At 41.0% G+C, this 17,400-nt stretch overlaps 1 protein-coding gene across 5 annotated transcripts; it reads right to left on the bottom strand.

The window, feature by feature from the left end:
- Positions 1 to 827: 827 nt before the first annotated feature.
- Positions 828 to 16,620, bottom strand: CDV3 (CDV3 homolog). 5 transcript variants are annotated; one of them, XM_045538931.1, is made up of 5 exons: positions 15,931 to 16,620; positions 15,148 to 15,224; positions 7,660 to 7,805; positions 3,441 to 3,600; positions 828 to 1,761 (listed from the first exon to the last, which is right to left on the bottom strand). In XM_045538931.1, the coding sequence occupies exons 1-5, from the start codon at positions 16,168 to 16,170 to the stop codon at positions 1,755 to 1,757; spliced, it is 630 nt and encodes a 209-aa protein (XP_045394887.1). In that variant the 5' UTR covers positions 16,171 to 16,620; the 3' UTR covers positions 828 to 1,754. The 5 variants fall into 5 exon arrangements, with proteins under 5 accessions (XP_045394887.1, XP_045394861.1, XP_045394894.1 ...); XM_045538905.1 differs by lacking the exon at positions 828 to 1,761 and adding an exon at positions 1,796 to 2,222; XM_045538938.1 differs by lacking the exons at positions 828 to 1,761; positions 15,931 to 16,620 and adding exons at positions 1,796 to 2,222; positions 15,515 to 15,713.
- Between the last annotated feature and the right edge of the window lie 780 nt (positions 16,621 to 17,400).

Below are 17,400 nucleotides of genomic sequence, written 5' to 3'. Positions count from 1 at the left end.
CCCACCACCTCAAATAATGCCAACCTTATTGCAAAAATGTGGCTGGCAGGTACTGTCAGGAGATACTGTAACCTCCTAGAAGTCAATTCCTGCAATGATGTGTTCATCAAGATGGAACTGCTACAGGAAAATACCCCCACATCGGGCTAGTTTCACTCACCCATTTGCTTCACTCTTGCCAGTAGCAAGTCTGCAACTCCTGCATTTGGCAAAGGGATTTATGACAGAGAAACCCAGACTGCATCAAGTGGTCACATACCACTCTGAAATATTTCTGTTGAACCAAGAGAGAACTAAAACTGCCAGACTAACTCATTAGGTAGAAAGAAACTTTTCTATGTAATCCTGGGTAGCTTCAAGTCCCTTTTCAAGACTAAAAACTACTAGACAGTTAAACTGTAATTATTAAAAATGAAGTGCTACATCACCTGTCTTTTTACCCTGACTCCAAATGAACAACATAAAGACACATCAAAAGGTTGATAAGAGAGCTAGCTGGGACAATCGTTGCATATACAGAACTTCCAATACCTTAAATTTGGGCACAAGTATATATAGTTTTTTTTTTTTTTTTTTTTTGAGACAGAGTCTCGCTTTGTTGCCCAGGCTAGAATGAGTGCCATGGCGTAAGCCTAGCTCACAGCAACCTCAGACTCCTGGGCTTAAGGGATCCTACTGCCTCAGCCTCCCGAGTAGCTGGGACTACAGGCATGCGCCACCATGCCCAGCTAATTTTTTCTATACAGAGTTTTAGTTGGCCATATAATTTCTTTCTATTTTTAGTAGAGACGGGGTCTCGCTCTTGCTCAGGCTGGTCTCGAACTCCTGAGCTCAAGGGATCCACCCGCCTCGGCCTCCCAGAGTGCTAGGATTACAGGCGTGAGCCACCGCGCCCGGCCTATATAGAATTCTTAAAGATCATGCATGATCCCTTTAACTTACATGGGTTTTAGCTGAGGTTTTTTGCTTACATTGCTTTGAATTTGTAAGGACAGGTCAGTGAATCCCTTAGCCTGAGCAGAAACCACACTCTTTCCACTGCAGTTTAGTACACATCTTAGACCTGATTAGAGGAGGCTTTAGCAGCACCTGAAGTAGAGCCTCTGGCATCCACTGCCCTTTACATCAAAGGCTATTTGGTTCTACTCTCGGATTGGCAAATTCACAAGACATTTCACAATTCTAATGCATACTTCAGGTTACTTACTTAACCAAGCAATATGCTCTGTCAAAGAACTTACTTCAAGTCAAAGCAAAAAAGGCCTTAATGTGGAACAAAGAAAAAGCACTATCCAAATAAAAAATTACTAAGAGAAACAAGATTATTCTCTCCCCCACCCCCTTTCCCACTTGGAGGACCAAAGTTTGGTGGAATTTATTTTGTGGTTACCTCAGAACACAACTAAAAGTTTAAATTACAAATCACAGCCCTACACAGATGATCTGAACAGATCAGTTCTTTTGAGATCAGCGTGTTCCAGGAAGTCTAATATAGCCACAGCCTACTAGAGAGTATTCCTTAAGGGTGGGGCACAGGACAGGTTAATTAAGGTCACTTAAATCTTCATCTTTTACAGCAGATCAGAACCCAGATGGCTGACTTTCTGCAGGATTTCTGACAGGAATCCAGTAGAGCTGGTTTAAAGGTTCACGTCGACAATTAATAGCTGTAAACCTTCTTATCCAGAAGTTGTGATCCACATGAAGTCCACAATGAGTGCAGCAAATCTGAGGTAGTCAACCCTTACGAAGGCTCAGTATCTGAACATAAAAAGATTTTGAAATGACCACTGGCTGCAGGTTTTGGTTTTTTGTTTTTGCAGAGTAATTATGAAAGAACACTGTGGAATCTAGTTCACACATTTATATAACAATGAAAACTCCTCTAAATCCAATATACATAAAGAGCAGCTGTGACACTTTAAACTTCCATAGTGCAACAGGGCCGGTCACTTAAATCAAGTGGTCTGCATCGGTTGCTGTAGATCCAGCTGAGATCAGATGATGAATGGCTGTTCATGGTGGTTAGCTGTGGTCTAGATACCTTAGAAGGGTTAGCAAAGACCATTCCTTAATTGTACTGTGTGTGGCTGCTTTTCTGATTTTCAAGCACAGCATACTGGTTGGCTAGCTGAAGTGTAAGTGCCTGGTTTTTTGAAACCTCATCCCTAGCTCTATTTTTGTGTCTTACTACTTCAAAGCTCTTCTCCATTTCTTTATCCCTAAGGGAAAAGAAATGTAATCATTAAATATTTCTTCTTCACTAGGGTTTTTGAAAATATTCTTCCTTGAATTAAAAAAAAAAAATTAATCCACCACTTGGAAGAATCTTGGGGAGGGACAGGAGGGGAGAACCGGTATATAAAATCCTTACCAAATCATTTTTAAGGCTTTGATTGAACAGAAAACACAAAACATCGTACTGAAGTTCCATGGTCCTATTTTCTACTGAATAGTTTTTAACTGTGACCCTATTTCAGGACCACCTTGAAGACAATTGTTCAGTTAAAAGCTGTGTAATGGCATTCTTCCTAAGACTCATTTTTTACTTTTAACAAATAGATAATACATCTCTTTCTTTATGTATAAGTAAAGGTGACAATTTTCTCATTCAAGTAAGCTCTACTCATTATTCAGTAATTTTTCCTCACTTATATTTTATGGGAGTGGACCTGATTAGATCAGGTAAAGAAAGATGAGTGTGGTGAGTCACTCCCCTCCCAGACGTAGGTCCCTTATACATTTTGTAGGACAGAGCAGAGGAGTAAGTCCAAGTGGAGGTTTGAATTCAAGCCAGCTGTGCTCTCAAAGTGGCGAAAAGGCTGAGATTAACTCTAAAGGCCACCCCAAAAGAAACATTTCCATCTGATGTCATTTATATTTCTTCCCATTTTATTTACTTTTTAAAATTCATGTCCCTAAATAAGATGTAGATGTGCCATATGTGGTCATTTAACTCCAGGTAGCATTCATTTTAAGTACCTGCTGAAATAAGATTATTTTAATATTAGATTTATAAATGCCAACATCTTTCATCTGTTCACAATAACTGGGAATACAATGAAATATCACTTTTACATTTCTAGTTTCTGTATTTTAAGGAGCAGCAGACACTACTAAAGTACTTGCAAAGAATTTTAACTAAATAAGACTTGTCATTGCTACAAAACAACATGAACTGGGGATAGGAGAAACTTTTGCAGACGGCAGACAAAGTCTACAGTGCTAGTTCCCCTCACCTGTTCCAGGGCTTTTATTAATACCTCTCTCCTCCCTCCAGGACACATCTTAAGTCCCACGCTAGTTCTTACTGCCTGTCAGCTGCAGCCTGGGCTTTGCCAATTAGGAGTAATCCCCCTCAGGTAGGATTTTATATCCCTTTTGCCCACACCTTGGCCAATGAATAGAGGTCCCAAATAAAATGCAATCATAGTACTTACTTCCGGCTTTCTACATGCTTGGCAGTTGACTGAAGGGATGGGAACTGTGTATCGCTGTATATTTCTGGTGGTCCTTGTGGTGTTTTTCTTGTTGTGGTTAACCTGGCCCCAGGAGGCCTATACACACCACTAGTCATTGCCGGTTCTGGGGTTTCTGTAACTAATATTTTGTAACAGTTTAGACAAACTATTCAAATGCTGGGCGTTTAAAATAAGCTATTCTTGCATTCTCGATCATCTAGCAATTACAGAAAAAGCCAATACCTGATATAAGGGTCTCTGGGTCCCTTATAACAAAAGGAAAGTTTTTAGAGAAAATGTCCCAAAGTAAAAACATTCTATTTTCCTACGGTAGTGTTCTAACCTCTCCTCCACGAACATTGTTAATAATCTGTGTTATTGAGTACTGTAAGCCTCGGTATTGGAAGTGGGAAGGAGCCTGCTGGAACTGGACAACAGGGCTAGGGCTCATCAGGGGCTGCCTTTCAGAATGTGACCACGTTAGTCCTCAGTTTACTTATCAGTAAATATGGATAATGATAGACTTCTCTACCTGGCTGGTTGGTTAAATAAGATGCCATGTGTAAAGAACTTATTTAATAAAATGCCTGTGGAGTTGAGATTTTTTTTTAAGTAGTTAAAATTTTTTTTTTTTTTTTTTTAGAGATAAGGTCTTGCTGTCACTCAGGCTGGAGTGCAGTTGCATGATCATAGCTCACTGCAGCCTCAAACTCTGGGCTCAAGCTGATACTCCTGTTTTGGCCTCCTAGGTAGCTATATAAGTACAAGTGTGTGCCACTGCACTTGACCAATTTATTTTTTGTAGAGATGGAGTCTCACTATGTTGCCCAGGCTGGTCTCAAAGTCCTGGCCTCAAGCTATCCTCCTGCCTAAGCCTTCCAAAGCATTGGGATTACATGCATGAGCCACCATGCCGACCTTTATTAATATTTTAAAGATGATAAAAAATAAAAATAAATGACTAGATATCCTTATTTCACTGTCTTCCACATCATTAATGGATTTTATGACTCTTTCTCTATTTACTTGGAAAATATGGATAAAACAGGAAAAAAAATGAAGCAGCTCAGCAGCCCAAAGTCTTCCCTTGTGGCCAACATTTTGGGCACATAGTCCCCTTCCAGCTTTTTCCTATCTTTTTTCTGTTCTCAGTATAGATTCAAATAGTGTTATATACACGTTTTCCACTTATCAAATATGTCATTTCAAATAAACATCTATATAAACATTTGCCAGCTGAAATATAAGACAGTCATTTCAATACTGTTTTTCTATAGTTTTTGATTATACAAGGAAAAGCTTATATGTGCATTATTTACTCAGCACCCAAACTACATACTGAGGATGTAATTAACAAAACAGAAAACCCTGCCTTCATGAATCTTTTAGTATAGCCACTAGCCACACCTTTACTTAAAATGAGTACGATGAAATAAAATGTAAAATTTAGTTTCTTGATCATATTGGTTACATTTTAAGTACTTGATAACCACGTGTGGCTAGTGGTTACTGTACCAGACAGCACTCTTCCATCATCACAAAAAGTTCTACCAAACAGTGGTATTCCATACAGAGGAAACAAAATAAGTAAAAACAGAGAGGAGCTATAGCAAAAATTAAAGTAGGGAAGGGTTTGTGAAGAGAGTGCAAAATGGACAGGGTGTAGGCTGTTGTTTTAAATAAGTGGTAAGGTCTCAGTGATGAGGTAAAAATTGAGCAAAGACCTGAAAAGAGGAAGCAACACAGAAAGCTGGAGTTGGCAAACAAACTGAATCTGGCCCAACAATTGATTTTGTAAATAAAGTTTTAATGGAACACAGCTATGCTCACTGGTGTATCCTATACAGCTGCTTTTATGCTGTAACTGCAGAGCTGAGTAATTATAACAGAGACCGCATGGCCCTCAAAGCCTAAATTATCTTCTATCTGGCCCTTAATAGCAAGTCAGCAGACTCCTGATATTACATAAAGCAGAGGACTCCAGGCTGAAGGCATAAGCATACAGGGCCTGCAGTAGCAGTGTGCCTAATATGTTCAAGGAGCAGCGTGAGTGAGGATCAAGTTAACAATACAGTCAGAAAAAAGGCGAATTGGCTGGCTCACGCCTGTAATCCTAGCACTCTGGGAGGCCAAGGCAGGAGGATTACTTGAGGTTAGGAATTTAATACCAGCCTGAGCAAGAGCAAGACCCCCATCTCTACCAAATAGGAAAAAAAAAAAAAAAAAAAATTAGCCAGGCACGGTGTGTGCCTGTAGTCCTAGCTACTCAGGAGGCTGAGGCAGGAGGATTGCTTGAGCCCAGGAGTTTTAGGTTGCTGTGAGCTGTGATGACACCACTGCACTCTACCCAGGGTGATAGAGTGAGACTCTGTCTCGAAAAAGAAACAAACAAACAAACAAAAAAAAAAAACCAAGGGAGAATCACAAGGCAGGTGTGCAAGGTCTTGTAAATCACTGAGAACTTTAGCTTTTACTCTGAATTAGAGGGGAAGACACTGGAGTTTGTGACCAGCACAATGACATGCTCTGACACATTTTAATAGGATCACCACTCTGGCTGCTGTGTTGGGAACAGAGCATGTGTATGGGTGGGATGATGACACAAGGGTAGAAGCAGGCAGACTAGGTATGAGGCTACCTCCATAATCCATGAGAAATAATGACAGTTAAACCAGGGTGGCAGGAGTAGACTTGGTGAAAAATAGTCAAGACAGGCTGAATTTACTGTGCAAATAAAAGCAGAATCTACCAACAGGTTAGATTTAGGCGTGGAGCAAGAGAAAAGAGTCAAGATGACTCCAAATCTGTGGCCTAAGTGACTGAAACAATAACACTAAGATGAGAAAAGCTGTAGGGTGGAACAGATTTATGAGGGGTGAAAATTAGTTCAGCTTTAGACATGATGAGTTTAAGATGCTGGGTAGACAATTAAGATAGAGATCCGAGCTGAAGAGGTAAACACAACAGTCAATGGCATATAAAAGAGACTGCCAAGGGAGTGAGGACAGCAGAGAAACTAGGACTGAGCTCAGGAGGAGACCAGCATTTAGAGGCAGAGGAGGAGGAGATACCAGCAAAGACTGGGAAACAACCAACAAAGGAGGAGAATGTGGTGTCCCGGAAGCCCAGAGAAGAATGTGTTTTTGAGGGGGTGATCAACTGTGCCAAATGCTGCTGATGGGTCAAGTCAGATGAGGACTGAGACTTGGGAGTTGGATTTAGCAATGTAGAGGGGTTATTGGGGACCACTGACAGAACAGTTAAAAAGTTAAACAGACAAAAATATATATACATAGCAAAAAGCTAGAAAGGATGCAAAAATGTTAACATGTAATAGTTATCTATGCTTTCTGGATAGCATGATTTGGGGTGATCTGTCATTCTTTATATTATTCTCAAAAAAATAAGAGGTATATACTACTTTAAAGCTATGGCTTCTCAAACTTTTTTTTTTTTTTCATTATTGCCCTCTAAGGAGTCGTTTGAGACATCTTTTCCCTAAATGCCCCCCACTCCATGAAATTTTAAAACCACAGATACTATACATCTGTTTATGTACTTTGGTGGGCCACAAACTACTGTTGAGATTAAGATTTCTTCAAGCCCAAAGAACCACCAACTTTCACCCTTGAGAAAGATAACATCAGCCCTGCTGAGAATTCATGCTTCAAGACGTAGGAACAAAATAAGGAATGGGAAAAAAAGACAAGCACAAGTGAAACACAAGGGGTCCAATATGCCTTCCTCAGCTGTCAAAAATATTTTAACATAATAAAAGCTTTAAGGAACTGCCTCTCCTGTGAAAATTTTTGGAGTTAAACATATTACTAAATATCCTGAATGAAGCTTACCTTGGATTCTAGTAAATGAAAGTCTTCTCCTTACCTATTTCCCCACTAGCCAGGAGTTAATATTTAGGGAGGAAAACTACAATAAATGCTTAAATATTTAACTAGTTTATAAATTTTATACTTAATTGACTATTTATCCCATAAATTTTAGCACCAATTAAGTATAAATTTTATACTTAATTGATTATTTATCCCATAAATTTTAGCACCATACAGAACAAAAGTATGTCTTTTAACTTCCAGATTCCTTTTATTTAGGATTTGAAAGTCTTTATAGTTGAAAGATGACCACACATAAAATTACACATGAATTAGAAATCTTTCTGAAACTGAAATAGTAAGATTACCAATTATTGGAGCAGGAGGTGCTTGTACCGGAGCTGTTTTATTCCAGGGACCTGAAGACTTTTCTATACCACCACCTCCTCCTCCACCTTCTTCCCAGTTATCACCTGGATCTTCTCTCTTTTCATTATCTTCTTCTTCCTTTTCACTACAGGAAAAGCAAAACAAGTTAATTCAATTAAAGATCCACCAAGAAAACTGTCAGTCCAAATCCTTAGTTCTGCCAATGCTTATCTGTGTGACCCAGCAGAAGGTACTTAACTTCTTAGAAGCCTAAATGCCTCATTTCTTGGGGAAAAAAGGGAGGTGGCGGAGAAAGAGAATTTTATCTATCTTATACATTGGGACTTGTACTTGACTTCATATGAAAAAAGGATTTCTTTGCTTAAAAAGATGTACAAAACCACTAAGTCTGATAGTCTCTCCTTCCTTTTTTGCAAACCACCTCATACACTCAAGAAAATTTAGAGATATTTAAAATACTGGCATGCCTGTGTGACAACCTGCATGATTATTTATAGCAGCAAGTAAAAGCAGGACCCTAGCTACTGCCTAGGAAAGAAGAGAGGTTGACGCACCCTGAAATGCAGAGAAAAGACTGACCTGAAGGATTAAAAGCACAATTACAAGATGCCTTTTTCAGCTAAGTATATAAACAGGCATTTATGGTAAGCATATTTTTAGTGAGCAAATAAGTGGTTTCTGAAAAGTTGTATAATTTTATTTGCAAATCCTTTAGCACATGTAACAAAATGCTCTCAAAATTAGAATTCACATTCCAATAGAAAACAAATCTGTGTCCAGTGTTTACATAAGTGATACAGATTTCATTAGTGCCAGTCTCTACTGTCTGGCATAGAGAATATATAGAACTAGCCCCTAACATCAAACATGTATTTGTCACTTGTTTAAAAAAAAATTAGAAAATATAAGAATTCAGTCTTTGGCTTACAAGTTATTATAAATGCAAAAGATATGCAGTGGTAACACACCATCTTAAGACTGCTTACGGTGTGTATTCAATGCCAATTTTTAGTTTTTTATTCTTAAATTTACTTGAGTCAAATCTATTTCTCCAAGGTATCTTTGATTATTTTTCTTTTTGCTGAATTACTTATTACTGTTTTATGTAAACTTTTAAATCCTAAATTATCAAGTACATTTATCTTTTCTCTCTACTGCTGGCTTGACAGCAGGGATTTTCAGTACAGTAACTGCTAAATCAAATGTCCTTTTTACAACTTTTTGACCTTGCAGATACAACTAGCAGACATTAACAAACTTTCCCAGAATTATTTTTCATGACAATGGCGGTTTTTCCAAGGTCTTCAGCTTCTAAATCTCCTTCACCTTTCTACCATTTCCCCTCCCTATTTAAAAACATGCCTGGTTCCCAAATCTCTGTTCCTGGTCTTCCACTCCTTTAGACAATTTCTCCTTTTCTGACCAACAATCATGGCCATAAAAATGTACAGATGACCCCACATGACTCCTAACTGTGTGACCCTGGGAACATCACAGCCTCTCTTGGCTTCTGCAAAAGTACATCTAAGGATGCCTTACTTCCATTTCTATTAAAAATAACACATGTCCTGACTTATTTGACCTAAAGTTCTTGACCAGTTTGACGGTCTTCTTTAAAGATGCTTAAAAAATTTTCAAAAATAATGGCAGCATCATATGAATTACCCACCCACCCGAGGTGATTCCAGAATTTACAGACTAGGGTGGCAATTAGAAAGAGGAAAGAGTAATAAATTATCTTCAACCTGCATTTATAGTAAGGTTTTACTTAAGACTGTTTCTGAGAGAAAAAAAGGCTGGAGAATACAGGGCCAAACCATCCTCAGTGTTCCTTTTGACTAACAACATAATAGAATTCTATGCAGCCATTTAAAATGATGTTAAACCTATGCTGATATGGAAGTAACATTCATGTCATAAACCAACAACTTACTAAAACAATACCTATATACCTAATATAAAGACGTCTATAACTTTTTTTTTAATGTTATAAGGAATAGCTTTGGGTGCTAGAATGCATGACTTTATTTTTTTCATGAAGCAAGCAGGAGCAGATTCTAAAGCCAGACTGCCTGGTTCAAATCCAGGCTCTGCCATTTACTAGCCAGGAGACTTTGAGTATGGCACTTAGCTTCTCAATGCCTCAGCTTCTTCTTACGTAAAATGGAGCTAACAGCCTCATTTTATGAAGATTAAATGCTATAACAATAGAACAGTGCCTGGCACATAGTAAGCACTGTGTTTGCTACTACATGCTTTTTTTTTTTTTTTTTTTTTTTGAGACAGAGTCTCACTTTGTTGCCCGGGCTAGAGTGAGTGCCGTGGCATCAGCCTAGCTCACAGCAACCTCAGACTCCTGGGCTTAAGCAATCCTACTGCCTCAGCCTCCCGAGTAGCTGGGACTACAGGCATGAGCCACCATGCCCGGCTAATTTTTTTGTATATATATTTTTAGTTGGCCAGATAATTTCTTTCTATTTTTAGTAGAGACGAGGTCTCACTCTTGCTCAGGCTGGTCTCGAACTCCTGACCTCGAGCGATCCACCCGCCTCGGCCTCCCAGAGCTAGGATTACAGGCGTGAGCCACGGCGCCCGGCCTACATGCTTTTTCATACTCATTTGAATTTTTGTACAAGCAGCAATATCGCACCTTCATAATAGGAAAAAAAGTTTTTACTTGAAAAAAACAAAAATGAAAACGTTCTCTTTAAATGGATTTTAAAAAATCAATACCAAATAGTATGACCTCATTTTCTAAAGGTAGCTTATTAAGTGGGATGAATGACCAAGTAAGAATATGAAGGTCATAATTTATCCAGGAGTCTAACAGTGGTATCCAAACGTCAGAATTGTCCCAAAAGGATTACAAAGAAAACCCACTTCTGAAATGCCAGTGTACTTACATTATAATGGGATTTGCTTGGTTCAAGGGTAAAAGTATGAGTGCTAGTCACTAGCTACAACTGACTAGTTTAGTAATGTCTCAGCAACCCAATCCATTCCAGACAGGTAGAGTCCTCCACAAGGATTTAAGTGTATTCATGCCGCTTACATACTCTTTTATACTCCCAAGCTGTAATAGCTTTCAGTTGGTCATTTACATTTTTAAACAGTTCTTAACTCACTAATGTACTAAATCACAATTGTTCACATACATACTAGATGCTAAAATATATTTTCCCCAAAATTACTTTAATATTTGGTGACTAATATCTAAACTCCAAAATTATTACTTTGCAATAAACAATCTTCAACTGAAAAGCAAAAAACCTTTAACACTGATTACTCCTAAGTTGAAGAGATTATAGATAATTCTTATACATATCTTTATGCTTTCAAATTTTTTCAAATGTTCTAAAAACAAGCATATTATTTTTCTAATTCATGAAAAAATGTTAAAGAAAATTCCAATGTGGTCTGATAGAATACTGGCAGCATCTGAAGCAAAAGAAGTTTCCTTTACTGTCCAGTGTCTTTCTACCAACTCCTTGTTCTCAGGAAAAAAACAAATGGATAAAATAACCACAAATTTAAAAATGTATCTAGTTTATAAACTATTTCTAAAAACCAAGCATGATCCATTTAATTAGATGGACTACATAGCTATAATAAAAGGTGCAAGGAAACAACTTAATATTTTGGTTCAGATTCTGAAATATCAGCTATAGTAACATTGGAAATCGTCTAGTCAAGACTGTTGATCCAACAAATGAAGCAACGAAGGCCCATAGATGCTTAGGGCCTTGACTAAAAATGCCACAGTACTAAAAGCAGGGTAGAAATGATTTACATACCCTATTACTTTTCCATATTTATATATTCCAGAAAGTGTCAACTCTCCAAATGCCAAAGCCAGAACAAGAAACATGCTGCAGTGACTTCCACAGAAGACAGGCTAAAATTCAGTGTTTGACCTACATATAACATATAGCTTCTCAACAGCTAAATTTTCTCTTTTAAACACTACAATCCTACTGGTAAATTCATCCAAATTCAAGGAAGGAAGTGTACATTGTAAAATATGTGTAATTCCCTAAGATACTATTGGTGGGGCAGAGGGAATAATGATGCTAGAAAAGGAACATTTACTGAAGACTAAGCCAGGCAGCACAGTACACTTTACACAGTTAAACCTCACAGTAACACCAAGGCAGGGAGGAAACTCATCGTATATAAGAGACTGATAGGCACTTAAGTACCTTCCCCAGGGCTACAAAGTAGGAGAACCAAGACCGTGGGACTCCAGTGCCCATATTCTTTCACATTGCCTCTTATTTCACTTTATCCTCTTGATAGCTATCTTAGAAATTTTCTTTATTTTGAAGTTTGAGAAATTCATTTTCTTTAGCAAAGTTGATCAGAATCACATATCCTACAACAGATTATTTATAAAGACCCGAACATTCTTATTTCCTTACCTCAAGGGACATAACATGAGAATTTATGCATCCTAACTCCCCTTCCCCAACACTAGAGGGAAGCAGCTAAAACAAAACTAAACTTGATTGCATGGACCTGCAGGTGAACATAAAAAAAAAAATTTAAAGAAAAAAAAAATTCAGACTTGATTGAGCTGCTGGCATGTTGGGCATGTTCCTGTCATACCAATCACTATTACAATAGTAAAATGGGGAGATAAAAATGGCCTGATGAGCTATGCCTGGTGGCTTAAAATGTCACTGCACTTCATCCTAAGAATCTTTCCTGACCCCTTCATGGTAGACTGTCTCTCCGCTGTGCCCCAGAGTACCCTACATATCTCCTTGAAATTATCTACTGGTGTCTATTAGAACATGGGTTATTTTTACAACCAGAAAACCTAGCATACAATGTCTGACAGTCATCACATAAATATTTGCTATAATGAATCCAGCTTGGATTCAGGAGTTACTTCTTTTCAAAGTACAACTTAACCAGCTCTACCGAGTTAAGTTTAAATAGGTTTAAAGGTCTAGATTTCTCAAGAAGCTTCCAAGAAAAACCACTGGGCTCCAAGAACTCATTCTTTACTGAAACATGACATATGCTCAGTATTGTATAACCTCAAAAATTAAATGAAATCTAACTTTCTTCCAAAATCCATTTTAAAGATGGGAGTGGGCTTCAAGTCCTATCATCAACCAATTATCTAAGCCCCAAGTGTCAGGCTCCTTTGTCACCATCTCAGTGGCTTCCCTGTCAAGAACTGACACGACCCTGAATAAGATCTATTAATTTAGACACAAAATTGGGCACATTAAGTACTCTTGGTACTTAAATCTTGAACTGGTTGATAAACATGAGATAGGACCTTAACATGGTATGTTTGCTGCTACGAAAATGTCCCCCCTTTCAAATGTACACTTATCTTTGACAAAGGCCCAACATGCTAACCTACTACAAGTACTAGTGTCAATAACTTTAAAACTGTATGCAAAATCTGCAGCTAATGTTCAGTATAGGGATAAAGATAAAACAGATGTGGCAAAGATTGGTGGATCTGAGTGAAGAGCATAGGGAAGAAGGAATATTTTTTAATGTTAGCAGGTCAGAGGAAAACCTCTAGGGTGGCCACTTAGGGGCAACAACTAGATGCTGAGAATAATGAAAAAACACAATATAAAAGCTGGTCCACTTCAGGTCAAGCAGAGTATGAATGCTCATACTAGCTGAGATTTACTTAAGCCCCTGGCAAGGGTAAAGTATTTAACTTATTTAAGAACCCTTTCACCATCTCAAGAGTAGCCAAAATAGATAAAGACTAAAATAACCCCGAATATGAATACGGGATTTATAGTCAATAACAAAAAAAAATAAACCCCACATAGATTCTGCTTAAAAATTCTCCATAATCTAACAAAATCAATTTCTAACATTCAGTAAACTTGAAACCTTTTCTCTTCAGAAAGTGCTACTCGTACCCAGTAAATTCAACGTGGCAAAATACCATTCTTCCTGTCACTCAAGTTTGTAAGAACACCAGTCAGTCAGGAAAGAAAACGCAGACCAAGAGAAGCCTTATTTTTACAACAGGACAGGAGCCACACACATACATAGTCCCACAATCCCAAATGTAAGAACCTCACATCCCCTCCTCTCCCATTTTACAGGTCAAGATCTGGGAGAAAGAAAATGGGGACATTTTCTAAACTACAGCTTTTCAAAAACATCTACAACACGAAGGAAGCCAATAAGTGGCTGGGAATGAAACTCCAGTCAAATCACTTCTACCGAACACTACTATAAAGGAATCAAGAATGGAGAAGCCACATTCCCTAAAAGTTTCCCACTATCGATCAGGAGGTTTCACTTTGATTAACCTCACAAAATGATGTGCAAACACCTAGGACATTAATGCCTAGCTGTAGTAGGTATTCAACAAACGTCAAAAATAGCAGCCCTGTTCTCAACAATGTAAGAAGCAAAGTGGATAAAAAAGAAAAAAAAATATTAGCCCTGGTTTTTGAAGAAGTTATACGGCCATAAACACTGTCATCCAGAGAGATCAAAAGACAGTTTTCAGTTAAAGAAACTATTTACTCCACTGTGCCATGAAGTCACTGGCATTGCATACAAAATGCAAACTTCAAAACTGGAAGCAGTTTATCAAGATCCTTTGTTTCTTTAAACTGGGAGCAAAGGATTTTTAATCTTAAACCAGAACCATACATTCATCTGTTTTTTTCCTACTTTACTAATGCTTCAAAATATGGCATTTATTTAACATCAATCTAAAGTTGAATACCACAGACTGGACTTGACAAAATATGTTCTTAATTCCAAATCCTCTAAACCAACCAATCCAATTTTTTAAAATTACTATGTTTTCTTGAACTTTAAAGATGACAAGCTTAGACTGTATGGTTCCATTATTATCAAGTTCTGAAGGAAAAAATTAACCTGTGCTGTTAGGATAGCAGTTATCTTCGGGTGATGAAGGCGTTGACTAGGCATTAGGAGTACTGGTACTTGTTCTATACCAGTCATGTTCATTTTCTTGACCTGGGTGCTGATTACACAGGGTGATTTCACTGTGCGAACACGTAAAATCTGTATTTCTCTGTAAGTATGCTGTACTTCAGTTACAAAAATATATATTAACTTGCTTATTGGAGAGAATCTGAAAACATCCACATTATCTTTGAGACAAAAAGAAAAACTAAGTTCAGTCACCAAAATTAAAAGAATTTTTAAGTGACAACATTTATTTTAGCTGGCTCAAATAAAAAGGCCTAACTAGAACTAGAACTGAAGTAGGCAAGCTCTCACAGGATTTTAGAGCTAGCAGCTAATTTGATGAACAAATAGAAGGACTGCCTTCCTGGAGTGAGAAAGAATAGACATAATCCATTAGAGTCCTAATAAACATATCTAAAGCACAAGGCTACTGTGATGCTGCTCTGGGACTAAAGGGCTGAAAAAAAAGCAAACTTGTGTCCAATACCTAGCCTAAAGGTTATCTAAACACATTTGTAACTAGACCATACCTTATTTGCATTGCCTGAACTCTGAGGCCACTGTAATCAACCTCTTTTTGCTCAAATTCTTTCCATTCATCTTCATCCTGTAAAACAAACACCGTTTGATCAATTAAAGCTATTTGTAAACACACAACTAAACAAATAACAGACTATGAAAAGAGGATCAAGTGGCTAAACTAAGTATGGAATGGACTCAGTTTCTAGCTGAAGCCCTTGCTTGATCCCGGGGAGACTAGACTAGATGGAAGACAAACGTGCTCAGTAGTCTTAACATTGTTACTTCCGCCGGGTTCCTGCAAGAGAGCTGTTACTTTAAAGCAACTAGGAAAAGCCGAAAAAAAAGTCAATAGTAATTCCACAGCTACATTTCTACCTCAATACTGCCACGAGACTTTTTCTTTTACAGGCTTAGAGACCAAGTCATGACAGCAGAGTGCGAAGCCAGCACACCAAATTACTCAGAGTAGACGTCACTCGACAAACGCTATGCCGGGCACTGCAGCCCCAAACCAAGTGCCCCTTGAGGGTGCTGCCGCCTCAGTCGCGGCTGAAGCCGAGCGCCGCGGGGTGTGGGGACGGGTCCGGGCCGGGTCTCGGGGGTGGTCACGGTGCCGGCAAGCCCGGCCCGACGTGGGAAGCCGACGTCACGTGGCTGGCCCCAGCGCCCGCCCGCCCGCCGCTGGCCGGGCCCCGCGGCCCCTCCCGGGCGCCTCCCCAGGCAGGCGGGGGCGGGCACATGGGGTGCAAGCGCGCGGCCGGGTCCCAAGTGTCGGCCCGCCGGCCCCTCACCTTCGTCATAGCCTTGGTAGCGGCCCCGGGGCCGGCGGTCCCCGCGCTCGCGGTCCCGCCGTCTCCCGGCCGGGGCCCCGCGCCAGCCCCGCTGCCCGCCGCACCCGCGGCTCCGCTGCTCCCGCCGGCGCTGCCCGCCGCGCCCGCGGCGCTCGCCGCCCGGCTGCTCCGCTCCTTCTTCTTCTTCTTGTCCCTCTTGGCGAAGAAGTTGTCCAGGCTCCGCTCCTCTGTCTCGGCCATTGCCGCGGCCTCCTCGGCCCGGATGGGTGGGGCCGGCGGCGTGCGCGGCCCTCGGGTCTCCGAGCTCTGGGTCGAGGCCGGCTCTGCGCTCACGCTGCCGGGCGCGGCGACGCCTCAGCCCCGCGGGGTCGCCGAGGCGTGTGCGGCGGGGCGTGCGGCTCCCCCCGCGTGCTGGCGAGCGGTGGTACGGTCCGCCGGAGGGATCGCGCGCCGCTGCCGCCGCCCGACACCGCCCGGGATGCCGCTGCCGCCGCGACGGCGGTGCAGGGTCCCGCTCGCCCCACAGCCAGAGAGGAAGAGGAACGCGCGGGCCAGAGGCTCCTGCGACAGTGCTTGTCTAGCGGCGGCGCGTGCAGGAGGAAGATGCGCGCGCGCAGGCCCAGATAGGAGGGGAGAGGGGGTGGGGAGGGGAGGGAGGGGGAGGAGGGAGGGCGGGCCACCAGAAGAGAGAGGCAGCGCCCGCGCCTGCGTACTTTGCTCCGCCCGCCGCTGTGGGAGCGTGCAGGGGCGGGCGGCGGGAGGAGATGGAGGCAGAGCTGGCAAAAGAGCCAATCAGGTGCCATGACGGAGCGCTTAGGTGACAATCCGTGCCACAGATAGGGCGGGGCTCCAGCGTGGGGGCGGGGAGAGGAGGGTATATGCAAATAAGTGACGTGCCTGAAGACTCCGGTTCCCGATTGGCCGAGGGTTTAGCCTTGAGGGCGGGCATTTAGAGGGCCGGTTGGTGACTTGGCCAAAGCGGTCCGGCCGGAGGGGCGGGTGGGTCCTGTCTGGGCGCATGCGTACGGTACGCTTGTGACTGCTCGCCCGGAGCTATCTGTGGCCTCTTACTCTTTTGAACTTTCTTGAAACGGAAAGGCACTGTGTTAAACCAGCTATGTTAAAGATTATCCCTCCCCCTTTGCTCTTCCACCGTTTGTGGTCTGGCAGCCATTACTTTTCATCTTTACGGGATGATTATTATGAAAGTGAGAGGAGCAGTGAGCTTGAAGTTTAGGTCCCCTTTACTAAAAGATCTTTAATAAGCCAGTAGGAAGGTAGGACTCCGCCCTCTACTAGATACGTCTACCAAGGTTAAGTTAAATAAATATGACCTTCTAGCCCCTCATCTGTAAAGTGGGCATACTAGCTCTTGCGAATATGGGGGGGAGAGAGTACCTGTTAGCCGCGGCCCAGCACAGTGCTCAGCACACATTGGATGCGAGATAAATGATTTTTTAAACATATTTA

The sequence above is a fragment of the Lemur catta genome, chromosome 1 (genome assembly GCF_020740605.2).
Source record: "Lemur catta isolate mLemCat1 chromosome 1, mLemCat1.pri, whole genome shotgun sequence".
Taxonomy (NCBI): Eukaryota; Metazoa; Chordata; class Mammalia; order Primates; family Lemuridae; genus Lemur; species Lemur catta.
Note: the sequence above shows the minus strand (reverse complement) of the source record. Positions and strands in the feature narration are given on the sequence as shown.